This window comes from Nicotiana tabacum, chromosome 16 (genome assembly GCF_000715075.1).
Source record: "Nicotiana tabacum cultivar K326 chromosome 16, ASM71507v2, whole genome shotgun sequence".
Taxonomy (NCBI): Eukaryota; Viridiplantae; Streptophyta; class Magnoliopsida; order Solanales; family Solanaceae; genus Nicotiana; species Nicotiana tabacum.
Window position 1 is genome coordinate 19,417,400 of NC_134095.1, and position 9,609 is coordinate 19,427,008.

The 9,609-nt window shown below is 37.4% G+C and overlaps 1 protein-coding gene across 1 annotated transcript; it reads right to left on the reverse strand.

Moving 5' to 3' along the window:
* Positions 1 to 686: 686 nt before the first annotated feature.
* Positions 687 to 9,239, reverse strand: LOC107814396 (calcium-transporting ATPase 1). Its single transcript, XM_016639808.2, has 7 exons — positions 8,544 to 9,239; positions 7,618 to 7,672; positions 5,595 to 7,534; positions 4,296 to 4,454; positions 2,213 to 2,384; positions 1,683 to 1,981; positions 687 to 1,312 (listed from the first exon to the last, which is right to left on the reverse strand). Exons 1-7 carry the CDS (start codon positions 8,718 to 8,720, stop codon positions 1,064 to 1,066), a joined length of 3,051 nt encoding a protein of 1,016 aa, XP_016495294.2. The 5' UTR covers positions 8,721 to 9,239; the 3' UTR covers positions 687 to 1,063.
* Between the last annotated feature and the right edge of the window lie 370 nt (positions 9,240 to 9,609).

Here is a 9,609-nt window from a genome sequence, read left to right on the forward strand (position 1 = left end):
TCTTATTACTAGTAGTATATAAGTATTATAGGTCTAATCACAAGTAAGCCAACATCACTTCATAATCATTTCTTGTTGTCAGCTTCTCCTTCCCTTAACATCACAAATCCTACCTTGTACTAGCCTTTTGTAAACTGCCAAGGCTGCCACTATACTGTTAGTTTTTTTATGGATTTCATGGTGTTTTAAACACTGAAATCATTTTCTTTTCACCTCAATTTATTCTTGTAATTAGAAATCAACGCAGCCGATGTGTAAAAGTTGCCGATAGCACAACTATCAACATGTGTATGTCCAAATTTGTACAGTTCGACCCTTAATTAAAGCATGCACATAGTTGCGATTATTCCAACCATAAGTATGGTTTATTTCTCTAGAGCAAAGGCATCCGGAGAATAGGGATGAAAAATCACATAATTAGTAACAGGGTTTCAGTTCTACATACCAGTAGTCGAAAGGTTAAGCTTTTACTGCAAAAGTAGTGGACCATAAGATGCTTGCTATACAGACTTCAGAGTGAGATGTAGATCGGAATATCACTCGACAGAGGTCTTAAACCGTTATTAGATGAAAACGTTGCGATAATGACAAGGTAGTAACTTCAGTTACCTCAAAACAACGATGGAAAGATCTAGTAATGGTTGAAATAAGTCAATGGAGGACAGACAAAAAGAGAATAAGGAATATGATTGTTCCAAAAATATTGATATAATGATGCAATGAAACAAAACCAACCAGAAGCATACCATATCAAGGTGTTATTACAACCATGACAGGTTCAGAAGACGTTATACTTCGCAAGTCATTGATTCAAAATTTCAATTCCCCTTGAGGTGTACAAGAGAGCTCCCACCAGTCCAGTATCTTCAGAACCGTTTTCCAAACGTTATAAGAAGCTGTCGGAAATTGATAAAATTGACCAACTCTTGCTTTTAGGTTAAGATCTCCACCCTTCAAGTCTCTGTGCTTTGACGCTTTTGATTGATAGCAGCTTAACATTTGAGTCGATGCCCTTGAGTGATGTTCAAGCAAGTTGTCACTTACTAGTTCCTCCAACTTGAGTTCAGGTTGATCCTACTGGGATCATCTTGATGGCAGCAGCAATCGGCATGCCAAGAAATCCAATTGCAACACTTGTAAACCACTGGTGCCATGTAAGTGGACAAGTGCTTGCAAAGGTACCAAGGAATTCAACAATAATGATTTGGAATAGAACTGTACAGCCAAGGACGCTGACGAAAACATAGTTGTTCAATATACCATTGAAGACATTTATCTTTTCCATATCTCGAGAGCTAATCTCATTGAACACCTGCAAGAAAACGCAAAGGTAACACTTGAGTTTTACTAGTGGATTTGAGTAAAGTTTTAATAAATAGCAGAAGTTCCATGCTTCCAGCAAACTGTTTATAAACCTTCGCAATCGATTTAAATATGGAATTGAGATGACATACTTTTTTCCATTTAGCAGAAACATTAATAATTACTAATACTTAGAAAGCTTTCATGATTACTCGCAGTGATCAATCTGTGTTTTGAACTCACTTAACAAATATCCATTAACATCAACAAAATGTGAATCTACTCAAGAATTAGAAAAACATGACAATATAAATTTTTGCTAATAATGCATTAGAAAGTCGTGAAAGATTATATATTGAAAAGGAAAATTGGAAAATTACCTGACAGAATACAAATGAGTTGAAAATGAGAGTGTTAAGAATCAAGTTGGCATCTGAGCCATCAAGATGAAAGAGAGCTTTGCCTGAAGTCTGAAGATACCATATGACTACAAATTGGTAAAGAGATTGTCCCAAAATGTTCCTCCACATGACATTGCTAATAAAGTTCCCCTTCCTTCCTACAGGGGATCGCTTCATCAAGTCACCATTAGGAGGTTCAGTAGCTAGAGCAAGAGCTCCCAGTGTGTCCATTATCATGTTAACCCATAGAAGCTGAACAGCAGTAAGCGGAGCATTCCCTGAAAATGTATAGAAGATACATCTCAAAATCAAACCTTTAGGGGAAAATGTGTTAAAAGTGGTAAAAATTTACTTCCCGCGTTTCAATCATATTTATGTAGCATTTAAATATGTAAATTGTATTTCAAAAAGATTGAAAATTCCATGTCAAATTCAACTGAAAAGTACTCTGAAAAGGTTCCCATAAACTGAAATGGAGGGAGTAATTTTCTTAGGTCAAGATACGCTACCTGTCAAACATGCTGAAGAAAAGTTGACAATCAAGGCAACAACATTTACTGTCAGCTGAAATTGAACGAACTTTTGAATATTCACATAAACTGAGCGCCCCCATTTGGCCACAGTCACAATTGTTGAGAAATTATCATCTAAAATTATGACATCGGCACTCTCTTTAGCTACCTGGAACAGAAAACCAGACAACATGATGACTACAGGTAGATAAATGAACATTAAATAACCACATAATGTTTCCACTATGTCCTACTACACGAAGCAAGATGATATAACTAATCACTTTCACTTCGAAGCCCAAATTGTAGAGGGAACATACTATATAAGGGCACTTCAAATCTTTGAGCAAGAAAATGGGAGGTTTAACAAGTTGCTGAATGACAATTTGCAGCTTCTATAAATGCTAGACGGATAGCAGCTCTTTAGTTTTAGTAAGCCAGAATTAGTAGAAGGAATCATAGGATTCTAAATCATGGAGTTCTTGGTTTAACAGTACAACTGCCAAATCTAATTACAAAGATTTCCTTATCAAAAATAAAATCTAATTACAAAGTTTAAATAGCTAAAAGGAAGCTGAACTAATACACATCAAGAGAGAAGTCATTCAGGAAAAACCCACCAACAGCACTTTTGAGGTTATACATATTCAACATCATTGATTAACAAAATAATAATCATATTATACTCATTACAGCACTGTATAACAAAATCTATATAATACGATCTTTGGCCAGGAATTTAAAGATAAATTGAAATGTTTAAATTGTATCGAGAAAAGCCTTAATAGGAGAGCTAGTGCAATTAAAGCTAAGTTGCTTATGGCATTACAGAAGGAAGATCTAAAAAGAGAGAAGTCCATGAGCTCTGCCATGCCAAACCTTCTTATTTTGTGGTAGAGTAAATTCTTTGTGAAGAAACAATAGGGTGGTGAAAAAAAAGATCAAGATTTCCGTAGCAATAAAGAGAAAATAAATCCATACGCATGCAGCAGGAAAAAAGAATGTAGATCCATATCAAAACTTCTTATTTTGCGTACAGTAAATTCTTTGTATAGGAACATTAGGTTGGTGAACAGAAAAAGGGTCACGATTCCTACAGTACAGGACCCAATTAAGCATCTTGGGCCAAAAGGCACACAACTAATACATCTTTTCTAATAAGAGTGAAGGCGAATCACATTAGGAACTTCCTCTGAAAATTTTGAAGTTCCATTTTTTTGGGAGAACAGGCCAGGGATAGCAATGTAAGCACAAATAATATCCCATTGTCATCATCTAGTTTGACCTAGCACACAGGTTTAAGTGCAGAGTGCAGTTATTCTATATGCAAGTCAATATTTTTTGTCAAACATTCTCATATTACCCCCAACATGCTTAATTAATTAGTAATTTTACTAGTAGTTTCTTCTAGAGTGACGATACTATGTTGAGCTTTTGTGTGAAAATAGCGTAACTTTTAGATAGGAAATAGTTCACATAATCCATTAAAGGAAAGTGCATTTTCAATGGAGTGGAATGTAACAAATTATGCTAGCACTTTGATAGCAAATAACAAAAAACACACCCTCTTTAATCGACAATTATCCTTCCAAATCAAAAAGAATGGTTCGGCGTCTGATTTTACTTCTTTTTTTTAATGACGCCACGGTGGTGTCTGGGCTAGCTTACGCATACTTGGACTATTCCATCAAGTACCTGCTACCTCCCACTAGGTACCGGGTAACCCTGCCCACTAAGTCTTAGGCAGATGAGAAGATGTCACCGAGTGTTTTTTGTCTTCGTTGGGATATGAGCATGAGACCTCATAGTTCTCCGCCCTCTTGATTGCCCACTAAGCCACACCCTTGGGTGCTAAGAGAAAAGCGGGCAGAGCTAAGAAATATTTCTTTCATAATCTCCCTTCTAATGTTCTATTCAATTAACATACACTGGGTACCAGTACTTTTGGCGCTGGATTTTCTGCAGCTGAAATAGCAGGCAGTGCTCTCAAGATTGCAATTGCTTGAAAGATCAACAACTTTCAAATCAAACCACACTTGAAAAGATAATTCATACTAGTACAACAGTATTTAAGCATCACCTCAGTCCCAGCAATGCCCATAGCAAGACCTATATCTGCTTCATGAAGGGCAGGAGCATCATTAGTGCCGTCTCCAGTCACTGCAACAACTTCTTGGAAGGTCGTACGTAAATGTTTCACTAGCGTATGTTTATCCATTGGAGAAGAACGTGCCATGACCTAAGGAAGAAGAAGAAGATATTAATCTCTCTCTGTCACCCAATCAGCAGCAGCAAGCAAGCAAATGAGATAAGCTAATCCACTAGGAAAGCTAAGATAATCCAAACAAACGACCTAAGATTAAGATAATCAGCTTGCTTTGCATGAACAACAAAAACTAAGCCTCTATTCAAAACAAGTTGGAATCGGCTGTATGAACCCTCACTAGCATGTTTTTCCATTCAAACTCATCTCAAACCAACATTATATCAAATGGTAATAATAAACATTAAAGTAAAAAGTATAAGAGGTTCATCACTTTCTGTGCATTAATGTAAAACAAACAAAATTTCTTTATTTGATAGGTGAAACTTATATGCTTTAGATTAAATCACAATTCCATTAGCCAAAATTGCCGCAAACAACAAAGTGTTTGCATCAAAAGAACCTCTATGAACTGGTTGGGGGGGGGGAGCAGCAGCAGTGGAGCATTAGAGTAAAAGCAACAACTGCAGCCAAAGGATCGTCTATTGAAAACTATACTCAGTGAGCCATCACATGACCTCTCGGCACTGTAGGGTTAGCATACACTTATCCAGATAAACTAACGGTCCTCCTGCCATGAGTGATGCCAGCACACTCATACTTTTGCTTTACCTTTTTCGAGTACACAAGTGTACTTCACAAAGAGAGTGGAGAATAGTTGGTATCTAGGGACTAGGAAGAACTTGTGTATGTTAAGTAGGTGTTTGGCCATAAGTATAGGAAGTTTTTTTTTCAAAAAAGTATTTCAAATATGTGTTTGTTTATAGAATTAATCTAGTTTTTTGAGAGATTTTGAAAACCAAAACTTCAAATCCCAAATATAGCTTAAGACCTCTTTTTGGGCCAAATCATGACCATTTGGGACTTTTTAGCTTAAAGAAAAAAAAAGGACTTTTTAACATGTCAAAACTCAACCCCAAAGTTCATGTCCAAACACATTTTCAATTTCAAATCAAATTTCACTCATATCAGCTTCAAAAAATATTTGGGAATCTATGTCCAAACGGGTCCTAAGTATACTTCTGGATTAGCTAGTGTAAATAACAGTATTCGCATCAAAAAGACCAGGAAACAACATATGCATACATCCAAGTGAAATAATTATTTCAGAAGCACCTGTAACTTTGGAATAATTTCATGCAGCTCAGCATCACTCTTCATCCTAAACACTGGACCTTCGATTGCAATACCATCATCAGTCAGAATTCCACATTCTCTAGCAATTGCTTTAGCAGTATTTATGTTGTCTCCAGTGACCATTCTCACGGTGATTCCAGCTGACCTGCAAATTGCGACAGACTCCTTGACACCAGGACGAACTGGATCTTTAATGCCTACAATTCCTATGCAGGTATACCCCTCAAAGGGGATAGGATTTTCAGCAGGGTTCTCATCACTGATGTCCTTGTAGGCAAGGCACAAAGTTCGAAGAGCTTCATTAGCAAATAGTTCAATTGTATCTTTTAGATTGTTAATTGAAGCTTCATCTAGAGGAACAATCTCACCGCTAGAGCTTAGGACACTGTCACATGCAGCCAAAATTATTTCAGATGCTCCTTTACAGTGTGCACGGAGACCTTTTCCAGGAACTTCTATAACTACACCCATTCTCTTCTTCGTTGAATTGAATGGCTCAACCTTTACAAGTGTTGATGATTGACGCTCTTCCTGGAAATTCCCGCCAAGCAAAAGGCCAAATTCCAAAAGAGCAGCTTCAGTCGGTGTTCCCAGGATTTCAATCTTTCCACCTTCATTCTTAACTATTTCTCCTCCAGTGTTACTGAATATAGACTGGATTAATATTCTCAATGCAGAATTAGGAACTTCAGAGCAGAATTTAGAACCATCCTTAGAGCTCTCGATTTCTGTGATTTTACCACAAATGCATGCTTTTACAACTGTCATATGATTAGTCGTTAGTGTCCCAGTCTTGTCGCTACAGATGGTAGTTGCAGAACCCATCGTCTCACAAGCAGCCAAATGGCGCACAAGTGCCTTATCATTCATCATCTTCTTCATAGCAAATGCCAGACTCAATGTCACAGCTAAAGGAAGCCCCTCAGGAACAGCAACCACAACAATTGTAACTGCAATAGCAAAGTATTCCAGCATTTCTTGGGCATCATCCATAGACCAGCTCCAGTGGGACCCTTTCCCTAGTTTGTGGCTATACAAGCCTTGCACCAAGACAGCAAATGTGATGACAGCAAAAAACAGACCTATTTTACCAATAATAGTTGCCACTCCATTCAGTTTAACCTGCAATGGGGTCTCATCGTCTCCTCCTTCACTGAGAGTAGCCATCAGTTTACCCCACTGAGTTCTCATCCCAACCGTAGTGATAAGCATTTTAGCAGAACCATCACGAACTTTGGTTCCAGATAGGAGAAAAGGATTTTCAGCAGTCACGTTAATGGGTTCACTCTCTCCTGTTAAACTTGATTCATCTATCAACAAAGAAAATCCAGAAAGGAAGAGTCCATCAGCTGGTACCTGATCACCAATAGCAAGATGAACAACATCACCAGGAAGTAAATCATATATTGATATTTTTTGCCTGTAGCCATTTCTAGTGACCTGAACTGTAATCTTTTTCTTCTCTTTATCTAAATCCTTAAACTGTAAAGATTGTCTATAGTCACTTGTAGCAGTAACAAATACCACCAGCAGGATACTTGCAACAATACCAAGTCCATCATGTGCGCCTTTCGGCCATCCTTCAGTTATTATGCCAACAACCAAAGACACAAAAGCACATACAGCAAGTATCATAAGGGTCGTATCTTGAAGTGCTTCCCATACAAAAATCCAGAAGCCCCTTTGTGGGCTCTCAGCAAATTTATTGATTCCATAAATTTCTTTTCTTCGGTTAAGCAAATCAGCAGAAGTACAAATACCATCGGTGATTGATGTTGATAACTTGTTTGCAATACCCTGTACTGCACCATGAACTTTCAGCTTCCTCAAATTGTGGCCCTCGACTATTGATCCCAGCTCATCAGCACATATTTGAAACCCAGCAGATTTCACTTCCTCTGGGACAGTGTAACTTACTCCTGATGATATTCAGTTGATTATCAATTAAAGAAGCAAATTAAAACACTGGAAGCTGGTTTCACTGAAATATGCAATTACATACCTTGGATAAAGCTAAGTGCAGCTTGTGAAACCAGAACAGCAACTCTTAGTTTCTCCTACATCAGTGAAAATACAGATCATACCCATTTTTCAGATAGAAGAACGGAAAAACCAACTCTCTGAAGTCAAAAAGATACGGTTCAGAATACTTCTTTTCTATATGAGCAAATTTTACTTGAGCACAACACAGCAGAAAGATATTGCTTGAAATGACATCAAGAAATTTAAAGAAACTAGAAAGCTCTAAAGCAAGTGGTGAAAACTGTAACAGAACAACCAATGATATAACTAACTTCAGAGCTTTACTATAAAGTAAACAGGAGTACACCTACAAAAATTTTGAAAATAACTTGTTAAAAAGAATTCGGAAGAAAGAATGCCAACAAGGAACTTGAATCAACACGTTGTTTCAAAGATGCAGTGGAACTTCTACTCTAAACTAATCTTTTTTTCTTTTTTTTTGGAGAAATCTCCAAGGGCCGGTAGCGCACGGTTCAAAACTCAATGGATAATGGGTCCGCTACTCTATCCTACTTCACTTAATAAGGCTTTTGTTTTTGGCACAGGATTTATGCTCTCCATTAAAGCTTTTCCTTTTAGGCAAATTTATATCTACCTCAATCCCAAGCTAGTTACATGTCTATATGAATCATCTATACTCATTCTGCCATTTTTCTTTATTTTTCTTTCTAAGCCAATTCAAAAAAAAAAGGTTAAAATGTTAACAGTCCTTTTGCTGCTTGAATTTGTTGCAGCTATAGATTGTCTGTATTGAAGCAATAACCGAAATATCAGTTTCACAATAGCATTTCCTATGTAGATCCTGAGGGCAAAATTGGAAAGCGAAACATGAAACAAAAAGTCAACTAAAGCATAGAAGATATTTTGTAGCAACAGACCAATAATTGCACAGATATTTGTATAAACCTGATTGGAACGCTGGATAGCGCGAGCTTCGAAGCGCTTGGAGAGGTTCGCAGTGAATCTGAACCTACGCTTCGGATTTTTCACGAGCCAGCACAGCTTCCTCCACCTCTGTAGCGCTTCCTCCGATGAGTTCTTCGCTTTTACTTCTCCAAAATTCTCCTTAATATAATCCTCCATATCTCTTCAACTTCTTAACTACAGCTGCTTTTCAAATCCTTAGCTTAAACTCATTAACAGATCGAGATATTGTTCGTATAAACAAGTATTGATTCTCTGACAGTACTTGAATCGAAATTCGTTACTTAGCTTTTCACTGTTTATATATCCGTTTAGTACCTAATACGGCATTACAACTTTAGAAAAAGAGGTTAATGACAGTGACTACTTTTGCTTGATTATTGACTATAGAATGTACTGCTTAAGTCAAATCTAAGTTTGTTTGTTTTGAAAAAAACAAATGAAGCAGTTGAGAATGTAGAGAGAAGAGATCTGCTACAGCAGTTTTGTGTAACGGAGGAGAGCCGCCGTGTGCTCCGCCGCGGATCAGCTGATGGAATTGGCGGTTTCCGAAACTGGTGGTGGAGTGTAATGGAGGAGTGGAAGTGGAACAGTGAGGAGTCAAATGGTGTGATGGGTTGCGCTTGGAAATTATTAGATGCGTGACACTACACTGTAGAACAAGTATGTAATGTCCTAAAGGCACGTACTGAACCTTCCCGTTATATAATTTGTTTGGAGTTAGATAATTATTTGGGTGATTCAATGGTTATTTTCGACATATTAATTTGGATTTTATATTTTGAGCGGCAATATAGTGGTAGTAAGTTTGTATAAAAAAGCATTTGAAAAAAAATAATGAAGATCCCCCCTTCTAATACGGTTTCAAAGGCCGACCTCTTCCGAGCCAGAGCTAAAATGGATTTTGGAGCTTGGTCCACATCGAGAAAAAATATTTATATTGAACGAATCTTTGATGGTCGAGCCCGCCAACAACACGGAACCCATATTCTTCTCCAATTTGAGTTTCACTCACATCTCGAATAAATTCAAGAATATATTTGAAAAA